Source organism: Triticum urartu, chromosome 5 (assembly GCF_003073215.2).
Source record: "Triticum urartu cultivar G1812 chromosome 5, Tu2.1, whole genome shotgun sequence".
Classification (NCBI taxonomy): Eukaryota; Viridiplantae; Streptophyta; class Magnoliopsida; order Poales; family Poaceae; genus Triticum; species Triticum urartu.
Window position 1 is genome coordinate 570151107 of NC_053026.1, and position 15418 is coordinate 570166524.

The window sequence follows — 15418 nt, forward strand, 5'->3', positions numbered from 1 at the left end:
GGAGTCCCAACTTAGCCCATGACAAGCTCTCACGGTCAACGAAGGAATAGACCTCCACCCGAGACACACCGATCAGACTCGGCATCCCGGTACAACAAGACAGTTCGACAGGTTAAAACAAGACCAGCAACACCGCCCGAATGTGCCGACAAATCCCGATAGGAGCTGCACATATCTCTTTCTCGGGGCACACTCAGATGAGACATCCTACGAGTAAAACCAACCCTCAAGTTGCCCCGAGGTGGCCCCGCAGTCTACTCGGTTGGACCAACACTCAGAGGAGCACTGGCCCGGGGGGGTTTAAATAAGATGACCCGCGGGCTCCGGAAACCCGAGGGAAAAAGAGGCTAGGTGGCAAATGGTAAGACCAAGGTTGGGCATTGCTGGAAAAGCTTTAATCAAGGCGAACTATCAAGGGGTTCCCATTATAACCCAACCGCGTAAGGAACGCAAAATCCGGGAACATAACACCGATATGACGGAAACTAGGGCGGCAAGAGTGGAACAAAACACTAGGCGAGAGGCCGAGCCTTCCACCCTTTACCAAGTATATAGATGCATTAAAAATAATCATAGCAATATAATGATATCCCAACAAGTAAATAAATGTTCCAACAAGGAACGGCCTCCAATCTTCACCTGCAACTAGCAACGCTATAAGAGGGGCTGAGCAAAGCGGTAACATAGCCAATCAACGGTTTGCTAGGACAAGGTGGGTTAGAGGTTTGACATGGCAATTGGGAGGCTGACAAGCAAAAGGTAGGCATCGTAGCATTGGCATAGCAAGAGCGAGCAAACTAGCATAGCAAAGATAGTAGTGATTTCGAGGGTATGATCATCTTGCCTGCACAGTTGTCAGAGTTGACTGGATCCTCACAAGCAAACTCAACGGGCTCCTCGGTAGCGAACTCGTCTCCCGGCTCTACCCAACAAGACAAACAAGCAACAAGGATACAATCAACCACGTGCAAGACCAAGCAATAAGATGAAATGATGATATGCTATGCGGGATGCAATGCGGGATGCGATGCGGGATGCAAAATACAAGATATGACAGGAAATGCATGGACCTGGCCTCAACTTGGAATTCCAAGGGTGCCACTGGAAAGATGAGATGAAATCTCTTGAAAACGATATAAAGAACGCCGGAATCGGAGTTACGGTTTGGAAATGGCAAGCGTTTTAAGAATGACACCGGTCTGCGATTTACAGCAAGTAGGCATCTAAATGCAATGAAATGAACATGCTACAGCCACCAAACATGACAACAAAATACATGGCAGGGATGCACACAAGATGCTTAACAAAAGACTAGCACTGAGCCACGGCCAATTCATCCATTATGAGGTTCAAACAGGCATGGCAAAAACGCAAATGCAAAACAGATTCCAGACTTAGTGAAATTAACACTTGTCTGAAATTTCAGATCACGAAGCCCTCTTCGGAGCAGCAAAACAACATGATACATGACCTGATTATGACAAGTAAGAACATGGCATGGAGCTAATCAACAAGCTTAACAAAAGACCCAAAGTGACCTGGGGCCAAAAGGGATCACAAAATATACTAACAGGCACACGAACATAGCTAACACAATCAGTTTTCAGACTTAGTGAAAACTGAGACATGCTGAAATATAACTCACGAAGGCATGTAAACATGCTCGATGCACTCACCACGGTGCAAGTCATGGCAAGGCAGGCATACATCTATAAAGAAGGCATAAAATGCTAGCTATACATGGCAAGAACAATGGCATAGCATGCACGGATCAGCCACAACAACATCGGCAAAATCGCAAACAAGTTGACTATCTGCCCAGATTCACAACGAAGCAAAAGTAGAGCTCGATTGAATCAAGCTATGTTGCTCCATAATTGCAAGCAAAGACATGGATGTATAGAGCATAACATGATTAACAAAACTCCTCTACTGATCATCCTCAAAAGAGGCACGGATCACTAGGAAACAAGCTGAACATATGGCATCATGAACTAAATAATCCCAGACTTAGTGAAAACTACTAAGTCCCTGAAAACCGATTTCCCGGGTGCCACACTTTGCAAGCTTGCACAAGTCACCACACACATCCTAAAAATGCATGGGTTGCACCTCTGGAAAGAAGACAAAATCCTTAACAAAACATATGAAGGACTCACAGGCATATCATGCACACAAGAATCATGGCAAAAATGACAAAAGTCTAAGATGAACTAGCAGATCTGACAATTAACTCATGAAGCCTCCTTCTAACAGCATTTTGGGCATCAAGATGAACTCAAATGAAAATGATGCAATGGAATGAAATGATGTACTCGTCGAGACGAACATTTTGATATATTATATGTCCAAATCGGAGCTACGGATGCGGAGATATGGCAGGTCAAAGTATGCTCGAAAAATTAGGGTTAGGAGATAAAAGTCAATCGAGATGACCCAGATCCAGATCTGGCGCGTTCTTCGATGTTCGTCGGAAACACTGTAGCACGAATCGCCGGAGAGGAGAGGGACGGCCGGAGCTCGGGGAAGAGGTAGGAGAGGCCGGGGACGGGGCCGCGGCGGCGCGCCGGCGGCGAAGGGCGGCGTCGCGTGGCCCGAGGCGGCGGCCGGGCGCTAATCCGGCGCGGCGGGGCGGCGTGGTGCACCGGCCGGCGGCGTGCGGGCACGGTGGCGCGCCGGGGATCGACGAGGGCGGCACGGCGGAAGCCGGGCGGCGTCGGGCGCGGGAGGGTGCGGCCCGGGCGAGGTGGAGGCGGGGGCCGGACGTGGGCTTTCGGGCCCGGCGGCGGCGGCGGCGAGGTGGCTCTGCCACGTGGCGAGCGGCGAGTGGGCGAGGGGTGCGGCGGACGTTGTGCGGTCCGCTCCGGACACGTCCGTCGGCGGCGGATCTGGAGTTTTTTTTAGGGTTGGACGGGGAGAGATCCGAGATCCGAAAACGGGGGGGGGGGGCTATTTATAGGCATAAGTGGAGCTAGGAGAGTCCAAATGAGATGCGGTTTTCGGCCACGCGATCGTGATCGAACGCTCTAGGACATGGAGCAGAGTTTGGTGGGTTTTGGGCCAAATTAGAGGGGTGTTGGGCTGCAACACAAACGAGGCCTTTTCGGTCCCTCGGTTAACCGTTGGAGTATCAAACGAAGTCCAAATGCTACGAAACTTGACAGGCGGTCTACCGGTAGTAAACCAAGGCCCCATGACAAGTCTCGGTCCAATCCGGAAATGTTTAATCCCCACACACGAAAGAAAGTTAGAAATGGCCACCGGAGGAGAACGAAGCGCCGGAATGCAAAACGGACAATGGGGAAAAAGCTCGAATGCATGAGATGAACACGTATGCAAATGCAATGCACATGATGCCATGATATGAGATGCATGACAATGAAAACAACACACGGAGACAAAGACCCGAACCCGAGAAATAAATATAGCTTAACGCCGGAAATGGCAAGAGTTGGAGTACAAATAGGGAAAGTTACATCCGGGGTGTTACACAACAATTATATCATCAACATAAACAAGTACAAATATAGTAATATTACCCTTATGATAAAAGAACAATGAAGTATCTGCTTTTGGTGGTGTAAACCCAAGTTGTTGTAACTGCATGCTCAACCTTGAGTACCAAGCTCTTGGGGCCTGTTTCAAACCATACAGAGCTTTATCCAACTTACAGACATGATTTGGCATGCTTTGACTCTCATATCCAGGTGGCTGCCGCATGAACACTTCTTCCTCAAGAACACCATGAAGAAACGCGTTCTGAACATCTAGCTGTTGTAAACTCCACCCTCTAGAAATAGCAATAGACAATACAAGTCGAATGGTAGCTGCCTTAACAACAGGACTAAATGTATCTTCATAATCAATACCAAATCTCTGTTTAAACCCTTTGGCAACTAACCTAGCCTTGTATCTGTCTATGCTTCCATCAGATTTTCTTTTTATCTTATAGACCCATTTGCAATCTATGACATTGATGCCCTTCCTTGAGGGTACTAAGTGCCAAGTTCTATTTTTCATGAGCGCATCATATTCATTATCCATAGCTGCCTTCCATTCTTTGTGATCTAGAGCATCATGCAAATTAACTGGTTCTCCAACACTAGTAAGAAAAGCACGTTTGACACGATCATAATGTACCGTACCATCATTGTACTCTTTATTTTTGACGATACCTGACTGTGATCGAGTGTGTCGACGAGGAGCCTAAGAACAAACTGCTGATATAGGCACAGAAGATCCAGGAGCATTTGGAGCAGAATTATCCACAGAAGATGCCGGCACCAGATCCAAGGAGGATTCTGCACCTGCTTCTGATCCTGTCGGCACAGGCGCAGGTGATCTCCTATCGCCAGGCGAATCAGCCATCGCGTCCTGCGCCTCGTCGTCCTGCGGACAAGTGGCGCGCAGTCCGCCCGCGCCTGGGCTGGCAGGGTCCACCTGGTGGGGGCTGTCGGCCACGCGCGTGCGTGCACCCGCGCCTGGGCTGGCGGCCTCAGCCAACCGCGCATCGGGACAGGCAGGGTCCACCCGGTCGGCCACTGGCGTGCGAGGAGATGCATGCAGGGGAGGGCTATCCTCTTGGGATCGCGCGCTGTCAGGTGCAGCAGCGCTGACGTGCGAATCTGCATGGGATCCGACGCCGCTGCCAGCCGAATCAGTGTTGGACCCTGTGCCATTTTTTTCTGGACCTGCACACATAAAATGACGGCCAGAATCTGCAGAAAAACAATTTTCTGTGGAATTTTTCACATGATCAACTTTAGTTAATTCACCCCCGTGATCAGGAAGAAGGGCTATTTCAGCACGAAGGAGAGCGCCTGCATTTGGATGAAGCTTGGCGAATGGAAAGAGATTTTCATCAAAAACAACATCTCTAGAAATATAAATACGTCCAGTAGCAATTTCTAGGCACTTGTAGCCTTTGTGGAGATTGCTATAGCCAAGAAAAATGCATTGAGTAGAACGAAACTCAAGCTTATGATGATTGTATGGATGAAGATTGGGATAGCATGCACACCCAAAAGTTTTGAGGGAATTATAGTCTGGTTTTTGATGATAAAGACGTTCCAACGGAGTAGAATTTCCAATAACTTTGCTAGGCAAACGATTAATAAGATATGTGGCAGTGATGAAAGCTTCATCCCAATACTTAAGAGGCATGGAGGCATGAGCAAGTAGAGAGAGGCCAACTTCAACAATGTGGCGATGTTTACGCTTGGCAGAGCCATTCTGTTGATGAGCATGGGGACAAGACACATGGTGTGCAATGCCTATACTACGAAAGAAGGAGTTGAGCTTCTCATACTCCCCTCCCCAGTCACTTTGGACTGTTAATATTTTTCTGTCAAAGTGTCTTTCAACAAGTTTTTGAAATTCTTGGAATATAGAAAAGACTTCAGATTTATACTTAAGTAAATAAATCCAAGTAAACTTGCTGTAATCATTGATAAAACTGACATAATATTTTTTCTGCCAAAGGAATCTCGGGTATGTCCCCATACATCACTGAAAATAAGCTCTAAAGGAGCATGAGAAACACTACTAGACTTAGGATAGGGAAGTTGGTGACTCTTGGCACATTGACAAGCTTCACAAACCGAATCACTAATAGGACTGTGTGACAAAGAAAGTTTGCCTTTATTGACTACTTGCTTAACTATGACCGAGGAAGGATGTCCTAAACGTTGATGCTACCTTGCCAAGGAGGGCTTGATGACGGAGTAGACCTGACGATGCTTGCGACTAAGTGCTCCGGATGTGATGGAGTAGAGGCCGCCAATGCATCTACCGTGGTGTAGAAGTTCCCTCGTTGCCCGATCCTTGATAAAGAAGTAACGAGGGTGAGTTTCAAAGAAGACATTATTATCAGTGGCTAAATGAGACATAGAGGCAAGGTTTTTATCGGCTTGAGGAACATGAAGAACATCTTTTAAGACTAGATCACGTTTAAGCATAGGGGAATTAATAAAAGCTTGACCAATGTGTCTAATATCCATACCGCTATGCGAGAAGGGTAGTGGGAAAATAGGAACTACGCATGTCTTTTTTATTTTACCCTGCTTCCTTATTATTTGATCGCTCTACAGAACTATGCATATGCTTTTTCGACAATGGTTTTAACTGGTTCTTCAGTCAATGAAGATGACAGAAGTATACAACATGCTTGAGTAACAGATGGGGTCGAATCCAGAACCATACCTACGAGCATCTATGGACAATCTACCGAGGCATCGAAAATGTCGACAAAACACCCTTAATCAGAGAGTATCTGTCCGAACCACAGAAACTCGATGTACAATTCCAAAAATGGAGTGCAGCCTACGCCCTTGTTTCCATGACATAAATCAAGCTGAATCCACAACAGGGACCTTAGATACAGTGTAGGATGCCATCGTGAAAGTGCCACCAACCCTCACAGAACTTTCAGCAGTCTCTGAGGGGGAGGAGATCAGATGGACAAGAATTGCCTTGACCTTCTATAACACAACGAACCTGGTCAGTTTCAGAATCCACTAGTCACCATATAACTCATTCTGATCCTCCATGACCGCAATTGGCATACCCACAGTAGCGGCAGAACCATCATAATGAAGTGCTTCCTTGGATAAAGGTAAATTTCATTATGCTCGCTCAATGTAATCCCAAAACAATCGCCACATTATACCAGCCAAGCATATGGCCAATAAACACCAGATTTATTTTGCAGTAGGAGCAAAATAGAACAGTGGCCCCAAACCTGCAACCAGAAGAAATTGTCGCTGAGATGAATAATTTCCATATAATATGGTGCACAAATGACAACTAGACTCTTCGTCTTGATGATATTTGTGGGCGAAAAGGTGCAAAATTACAGAAGTCACATAATCATAAGAATACAAATACTAACGATCTACAGTAAATGGTGATGTGAAAGAAATGATACCTCAGGATTGCTCAGAATAGATCAGCACAAACCAGATCTTTACAGAAATCTCGGTCATTTTCTCATTGGTAATTCTGAGAACTCGATGCATCAGAGGGAAGTATCAATATCGCTTTGTGAAGTAATGCACTGAAGCCTGACCTCCAATAGTCTCAAGACACTTTGTGCATTCTTGGCAAAATGGACAAGTGGTATCATATGATATGACCATTGAACCTGTGATTCAAGCATAATCATCTTCTATCAACTTCATCCATGGGCCAACTTCATTAACAAGCCCCTGACAATGTAAATAACAGACCAATTTCCTGACAGGTTGAAGGCTAGCAGAAGTGGAAAGAGAAGCCATGAGTTCATTCATTATATTCTGAAAAGCAGAGCTGCAGTAGCGTCTAATCCACTTTATGTGTTCAGAAGCCATTTCAATTTCCTCAACATCTGTTAGGCACTTCAACAGAATAACATGTGAATTCGAGCTCTCAATATTGGATGGAAGACTTGACATAACACCCAATGCTGTTTTGAAGCCACCTGAAAAAATTCCAAGGATTACATTTACAAGGAGACAACAGAAAAAGTAAAGCAGCAATAATACCTAATAACGAGGACAGGAATACCTTGTTTACAGAGTGCAATGATAAACACAGTTAACACTGAACTAGCTAGTTTAGGATCCTGCGCTACAGATTTGTTGAAGATTTCCTCAGCCTGTTCATATTTGTTTTCTTGGCACAACATAGTAATGACTGATGTGTATGTTGTACTATCTGGGGTCACTCCTTTCTGGACCATGTGATCAAACAGCTGTTGGACTTGTTCACTTTCACCAATTTCTGCAAATTTTGTTATAAGTATATTGTAGGTCTGCAGATTTGGACTAGACCCACTGGTGAACATCTCATCCCACAACTTCTTAGCAGGCCTAAGGAGGTCATTTCTGCAGAGTGCTACCATGAGAGAATTGTATGATGAAATGCCAGGATCGAGCCTCTTCCTTTTTATCTCCTTTATCACATCATATGCCTCTCTGACCTTCCCTGCCTTGCCCAAGAATGACACCACCAAATGATACTCCCTCTCACTCGTGCAATAGCCCTTATCCAAAAGCACTCTAAACATTTCCCACATCTCATTGCCCTTGCCATTCTTGCAAAGGCTCTCGCAAAGTTGTACGAGCATCTGTATACTTGGCAATCTCTCCTTCCCTATCATGAACTTGCAGAACATAATGGCAGCATCAGCATCAACCTCGGACACCGAACACACCAAGAGATTCAACACGTCGTCATCAATTGGGAAATCGCCTAATACAATCGCCTCGGCCATCTCCTTCGCGTCAGAAATCTGCCTGCCAGACACCAGCGCAAGCAAAACCTCTCTGTAGTCCACCTTCCTTGGTGCAACACCGAGCTTCCTCTTCTGCTTCAAGATCCTCCCTTCCTCCTCTGCCCTTTCAGCTAACCTGAACCCCTCGGACACAATCCTGTACGCCACAAAATCCGGCTTCCATCCACGTAACCTCATATCCTCCAAAGCCCGCCAAGCATCCTCTATCCTGCGCTCCCGACACAGACCGTCGGCAACCATCGCCGCGACAACAGACTTGTTGATCAAGCCCTCCCGATGATGCACCGCGTTCACCAGCCGCAGGACCTCGTCCAGCCCGTCCCTCCTGCCCACACTCTTCGCGAACACCCCGAAGCCGACGGTGTCCAGCTCGGCGCCGCTGGACAGCATTCTGCCGAACACCTTGCGCGCGGCGGCGAGTGACCCGGACGACGCGAGGGCGGCGAGCAGGGAGTTGCCGAGCGGAGCGGGCGGCGCGGCGGAGTCCGGGAGGAGGCTGAAGTGCGCGAGCGCGTCGGGGAGGCGGCCGTGGCGGAGGAGCGCGGAGGCCGCCAGCGCGCGGGTGGCCGGGAGGAGCGGCAGCCGCGCGGCGCGGGCGCGGGAGAGCGCGGCGAGGAGGGACGGGAGCGTGGCCGGGTGGCCCGCGCGGGAGGGCGCCGCGAGCGCCGCGAGGTGCGCGTGGAAGGCCTCCGGGGTCGAGGTGGGCGGCGGGTAGGCCCGGCTGGAGATGGCGCGCGCGGCGGCGAGGCGGTGGAGGAGGAGCTGGCGCGGGGCGGACCACGGTGGGGCCATGCCGGCAGAGACGGCCGGGATCCACATTAAACGACCGAAGGCGTAGAGTGAAGAACACTTTCATTGTTCAGAGGCGTAATTTAGGAATACGTAACCCGCCTCTCGCCGGTCGCCGCTTGCCAGTCACCCACTCGCTCCGCCCTGCGGCCGCAGCGAGATCTCCTCTGCCGCGAGAGCTTCGTCTTCCTCCCCACTCTTCCGCTAAATCCTCCAAAACCTCTCCATCCCTTTCCCGCGAGGCCCAAAAATTTCAAAAATCCTCGGCGCAAACCCTAGCGCCCGCACCTCCCTGCGTCGCCGCCGCGGAGCCGGAGCTCCCCGCCTGCACCCGCCGCCGGCCATGGAGGCGGTGGTCGTCGACGCGGGGTCCAAGCTGCTGAAGGCCGGCATCGCGCTGCCCGACCAGGCCCCGGGGCTGGTGAGTCGCCAGATCTCCTCTGCTCCCCGTCGATTCGCTCGAGATTTCGCGGGAGCCCCCTGTTCGATGCGCGCGTGTGTGGTCAGGTGATGCCCTCCAAGATGAAGACGGAGGTGGAGGAGAACGAGGTGGCCGACGGCGCGGCAGCGGTGGTGGAGGAGGTGGTGCATCCGGTGGTGCGCGGTTTCGTCAAGGACTGGGACGCCATGGAGGACCTGCTCACCTACGTCCTCTACAGGAACATCGGCTGGGAGATGGGGGACGAGGGCCAGATCCTCTTCACCGAGCCACTCTTCACGCCCAAGGTGCTACTACTGCACTCCCTGCTTGACTTCAGGCTCGTTTAAATGTGTTCGTGCCTAATAGACTTGTTGCAATTTAACACAATACTGGACCAGGTAAAAGTTCAGGGTTTGCTATTACGTACTAGGTTTCAGGATTAATTGGGTCTGAGTTATGTGGTCTTGGGTGTTGGCACACCAACTTAACCCGCATGTTGGCTTATGCGATTCCGCACTTCTACCAGCCTAAAATGACATTAGCTATTCCTTTTGTGGATGGGCTCAATTCCACTGGACTATAGGTCCATGTGATATACATTCCAAACAAAACAGTCCACATTTAACAACTGAGCTCTTGGAAAAGTCCACTTCTTCAATAAAATCATCTGCTACATCCTCAAGTGGTTTCACATGTGTTTCTTGACCACGTGGATGCCCCATCATCAAACACTTCAGTTCATGTTGATTTGATGGAAAGGTTTGGTTTAGAACCACATTAAGCTCTCACTGGTCGTCCAATGCCATAATTCTCCTTATGCTATCTCTCTACCGATTTATTTGATTATGTGTAAAGTTCTTTTGTTATTTGGTAGTGCGTTTGTGTAGTGGTTTACACACATTACACAATTGGGCATGGTTAGTTTTCTCTTATCCGAGTAGAGATGATGGACTCCCAAAAAGGTTACTGTGAGCCACATATCCATTTTGTGCTTTTTAGTTCAAAATCTTTGTGCTATTTTGGTTAACTTTTGAATCTTACTACATAATTCTAGCTTTGGGTTTTGATGTGCATTTTAAATTCTACTGTATGTTATGTTTGTGGCCAACCTTGCCATAATTTTTTTTTATCAAAATGGCCACTGCAAGTTCAGTAAAGTTACCCATGGAACCTGAGTCTTTAACAGGTGGGCCAAGAAACTAAGAAAAGGGTAATGAGTCACATTCTGATTTGCGGCAATGAAGCAAACTCATACCTAAACAACTGTTTCGTGACTAGAGTTAGGCATGGCATGGTTAGGTATCAAACAGGACACCCCCCTGGGCTAGAGTTTGAACAGGTTATCTGCAGCTGTATCACTTGGAAATTACCAACATATGGTGCCCAGTAGTCTTCCTGGTACATTGCTTTCCATATATTGATATCATTGGAATTGAATGAAGTTCTAACAGTGGCAGATATTGCATGATGTAGCACTCAAACTATAGTCTGAAGGCTAGCACGCACCATTCCTCGCTATGAGATAAGGCTGAAAGAAGAAAAGACTCGGGCCATAGTAATACCTACCCCTTTTTCCTCAATCGTTAAGGTCGTGGATTTGTTTCGATTTTGGTCTTACGGTCTTCATACATTTTTAAGGGCCAGCTTTTGGTTGTTGTGCTGTGCTATATAATCCACTTATTTGTGGAAGTCTTTACCAGTTCCACTTCTTCTATAAAAAGGGAATGCTCTCAAATGGTTAGTAAAAAGCAGAAAATGCATATGCTTTTTCAAAAGCATTTGCAATGCCACTTAAATAAGTTTTCATGATTCTCAATCTGTAATACAATCTCTCTCTTGCTTGTTTGCTAAGCCTTTTCCATTTGACATTATCCATATTTTAGTGCAGCTAATCAATTGGTTTTACCAATCGTGTTGGTCTTGCATTTGGTTCTAATTCTCCAATTATGTCATGTTCTCTGCAGGCTCTCCGGGAGCAATTAGTGCAACTTATGTTCGAAAAATTCAACGTATCAGGATTTTATGATTCTGAACAGGCTGTATTGTCCCTTTATGCTGTTGGTCGCATTTCGGGTTGTACGGTTGACATTGGACATGGGAAAATAGGTAATATCACCAAATCCAGCTGTATCTTGAACTTGAATTGCGACACTGTTGATTCCATATGTGGCCTTTGTGTAATGTCTGTATGATATGGTATTTGTTCTGAAGCTATTGACTTTATGTTTCCTTGGTTTGGTGATTTTACGTTTAATACTTCTTTCAGTATCTTTTATTTACTCACTCTAGAATAACCTTGGTGAAAACTAGCACATATCGAAGGCTTGCAGGGAAAATATGCATTCCCTTTTGAGCTCAAATTTGTGCAACACAATTGTCACCCAGTGATTGATGATCTTTAAGCACATTGCAAGAACATCATACAGGGATGACATAAATTCTTCTAAATGGTAGCAATGATGCTTATGTTAACCCTCTCCAGTCAGTAATATAGTATACACACCATCATTTGTATTTCAAATGTTTCTGTCTTCTCTTGTCTTCTGGTATGTGTAATTTGTACATGTTGTGTCGCATTTCCTTCATCCGAAGATCATTTCTCTCTGCAGCTTTATTTTTTTAAGTAATCCTTGTTTATTCGAATGGTTTATTCATCTTCTTCTGTACTTTTAACCCAAATAGGGTTCCTCCCTCTTGATCACAAGGTGTGGAGGGAATGTAACATTTTTTGTGTGTGCTTTGTCATCAGTAATATATATTTTTGTATTAACACAAGAAATCAATACATATTGTTCATGGGCTTGTGAAGGAATACTAGGAGTCTGAATCCGGGAACAAATTCTATTTATAGTTTATTTGTTCAGTAGTTCAGATGTGAGTCGTAATTGTGCTTCGCAACTGCTTTATATTTGTATTACTTCACAATTTGCATTGTGGTGGCTTTTCTTCCCCAGGAGTTTTTTTTTACTATTTTTGGATATGTTAATAAGTTGGGGGTACTTGGCTACCCCTTTGTCACAATCAGAACATAAATATTTGAGTTGGACTAGTATAGATTCTTTCAGTTAACTAGATTCTGCAGCACGATACAGTAAAACCAAGCCTAACTAGATTCTGCAGCACGATGCAGCAATACCAAGCGAGCCACTGTACAGATATATTAAGACCAGTCCTTAAAGAGAAAGTTGTTCAGCATTGGTTGTCCACTGTGTGCTTACTAAATTACATGGGACAAATTTTGACAAGTGCCCTTCTTTTGTATTGGCTGTCCAGATATTGCTCCAGTTTGTGAAGGTGCTGTTCAGCATGTAGCGTCGAAGAGATTTGAGATTGGAGGAACTGACTTGACAAACCTATTTGCACAAGAACTAAAGAAGTCCAACCCATCAGTAAACATTGATATTTCTGACGTTGAGAGGCTGAAAGAGCAGTATGCATGCTGCACAGAAGATCAGTCAGCCTTTGAAGCTATAGCAAGTACATGCCAGCCAGAAACTCACACTCTTCCAGATGGACAGGTTCGTTATTAATTATGTTACACTGCTTTGGTGTAAATGCTCTGTCAAACATCCACCTGTTCATCTACATGTATAGAGAGCACTTAGCGTGCAATTTTTCTCATTATAAAATGCATGATAATTATGTGAATTATCATCCTTAGGTTGATCAAATGCTTTGATGTTTATTTATCACCCTGAATGTATAGAATAGCTGTTCACTAAACACTTTTTCCTCCAGGTTATAACAATTGAAAAAGAGCGCTATATAGTTGGCGAAGCTTTGTTTCAACCAAGCATCTTGGGCTTAGAAGATTATGGCATTGTCCACCAGCTAATTACTAGTGTTTCAAACGTCGCATCAGAGTACCAAAAGCAACTGCTGGAGAACACTATGTTATGTGGTGGCACTGTATCTATGACTGGTTAGTTATTGCTCTCCTCTGCAAGATGCCTTTTCCTTGGTTAAAACTCTTGGGGTTTCTATCTTATATTCTACATGGAAAATGCATGCCAACTACTATTAGCTATAAATACTAGTAACCTGCTAGGCTTACTGTTTATGGATGATAATATATGCTTCCCTGTGGCACACGGCATCATTAAAAAAAACTACATTCTGCATGACACAATTATGAAAAGTAGATGCTGTATGAATTGATTGTCTGAATGCTAGTGGCGTATGACCTATGCAGCAACGGTCTAGTTTGTTTCTATCCATGTCCCAGAACTGAGGAAACGGGGCCAGTTTGGAAGTTCTCTCATTTGAGTACCCGTGGTGTTGGGACCTGGGGATTTCATTTTGTTGGAAAGAAATCAGAATCTTATGTAGGACTCAGGAATATCTTGTACTCCTGTTAGTGTCCGTGTGGATATGCAGATAACACAATCAACATTATGCTGAAACGTGTGGTGGAGCATTTTGGAAGAGCTGTGGCTAGTAATGCTGGTTATAGCCATTGTTTTTAAGAGCAAGCACAATAATGGGCTTATAGCCCGCTTACATGGCATTTTTGCCTATATGAAGGAGAGAGACATGAAAAAATAATGGGAGCGGGCTCATGCAAGAGCCTAGCTATATGCGTACTCCTAGTCAAATGCAATAAATGTGAAGAAAGAGAGAGAGAAGGTGGAAAAAAAATGTAGTACTCTTATAGCCTACCTTATAGCTAACCTTGTTGTATGAGTGACTATAAGTGATGACTACATATGACATGGCAACATCATATAGCCAACAGTTGGCTATACTATGAACCGTGCTCTAAGGTGTCCTGCCTTGGACGCTTAGGCAGCAAGGCGCCTAGGCAGCGCCTTCGAGTTTTTCCCGCGTTTAGGCGCTTAGTCGTCGCTTAGGCTTCAAGGCAGTGGGTTGTCGCCTTAGGATGCCTTACCGACATCAATAAGCAGGTATCGTATTTCAGCAGTTCAGATGATCATTACTCGCAGGCTTCTTCAAACAAGCTTCGTTTAATGGCACGGCTGGTGCCTTGCATTTTTTTTTCATTGCTTCCTTGCTTATGCTCATGTTGATAATGACCAAAGTTCATAGTGGATAACTAACCCTTTTTTTTCACTGTTCCCAAAGGTTTCGAGGACAGGTTTCAGAGAGAAGCGAATCTGTCTGCCTCCGCGATCCGCCCAACTCTTGTGAAGGTAAACCCCCTAAACTGGTGCGCTCTTGCTCTCGGCATTCCCAGTTACTAACCCAAACCTGCATTCCTCCGTCCAGGCCCCGGAGTACATGCCGGAGGACCTGGCGCGGCACTCGGCGTGGCTGGGCGGCGCGATCCTGGCCAAGGTGGTCTTCCCCCAGAACCAGCACGTGACCAAGGGCGACTACGACGAGACTGGCCCGTCCATCGTCCACAAGAAGTGCTTCTGAGCGACCGAGAACCAGCCCTTTACTCGAGTCACAGGATGGATGACACACCGTGCGCGTACGTGTTGGCAACTGATAAATGATGCGTGTAGGGGCCAGCGGCACTGGTACTGGATTGGTGTGGTGCCCTTCCTCCTCTGATGCTGGGCGCCTCTGAGAGCCATTCATGGCCTCTGGCTCTGCTTCTGGTTTGGATGTGTCGTTGTTGCTAGCTTGGCGAGCTAGATGATAAGTAGCTAGCTATTCAGATTGCCGTCTATCTTCTTTTTATTAGGAGTGCTAGCCCATTGTACCTGTGTCGTACCATTGCAAATTTGTTCGCGGGAGTGCATCGCGTTGCTCTCTCTCGCTCACGCTGCGTTGTGCTGTTTTAGCCCGTTCGACGAAGCCTACGGAAATGTTACCAACGTTCTCTGTGTCGCAGTAGTATGGGCCCAGCCTGCATTCTCTCCGTGGTGCAGAAGTTGGTGGAAATTGATGTCGACGACCGATCCACATACACAGATACACGCCGTCCGGTCAAGTCTTTGCGTCGTTGTACGAGTTCTGGTAGGAATTGA

At 46.5% G+C, this 15418-nt stretch overlaps 2 protein-coding genes across 2 annotated transcripts; one reads left to right on the forward strand and one right to left on the reverse strand.

Moving 5' to 3' along the window:
• Positions 1-6114: 6114 nt before the first annotated feature.
• Positions 6115-9091, reverse strand: LOC125510823 (pentatricopeptide repeat-containing protein At5g14080-like). The gene is made up of 3 exons (XM_048676089.1): positions 7543-9091; positions 6926-7456; positions 6115-6739 (listed from the first exon to the last, which is right to left on the reverse strand). Exons 1-2 carry the CDS (start codon positions 9089-9091, stop codon positions 7149-7151), a joined length of 1857 nt encoding a protein of 618 aa, XP_048532046.1. The 3' UTR covers positions 6115-6739; positions 6926-7148.
• A 109-nt stretch (positions 9092-9200) lies between these two features.
• LOC125510824 (actin-related protein 7) lies at positions 9201-15211 on the forward strand. Its single transcript, XM_048676090.1, has 7 exons — positions 9201-9482; positions 9569-9787; positions 11447-11588; positions 12756-13000; positions 13221-13404; positions 14565-14632; positions 14709-15211. The coding sequence occupies exons 1-7, from the start codon at positions 9405-9407 to the stop codon at positions 14859-14861; spliced, it is 1089 nt and encodes a 362-aa protein (XP_048532047.1). The 5' UTR covers positions 9201-9404; the 3' UTR covers positions 14862-15211.
• Positions 15212-15418: the final 207 nt, after the last annotated feature.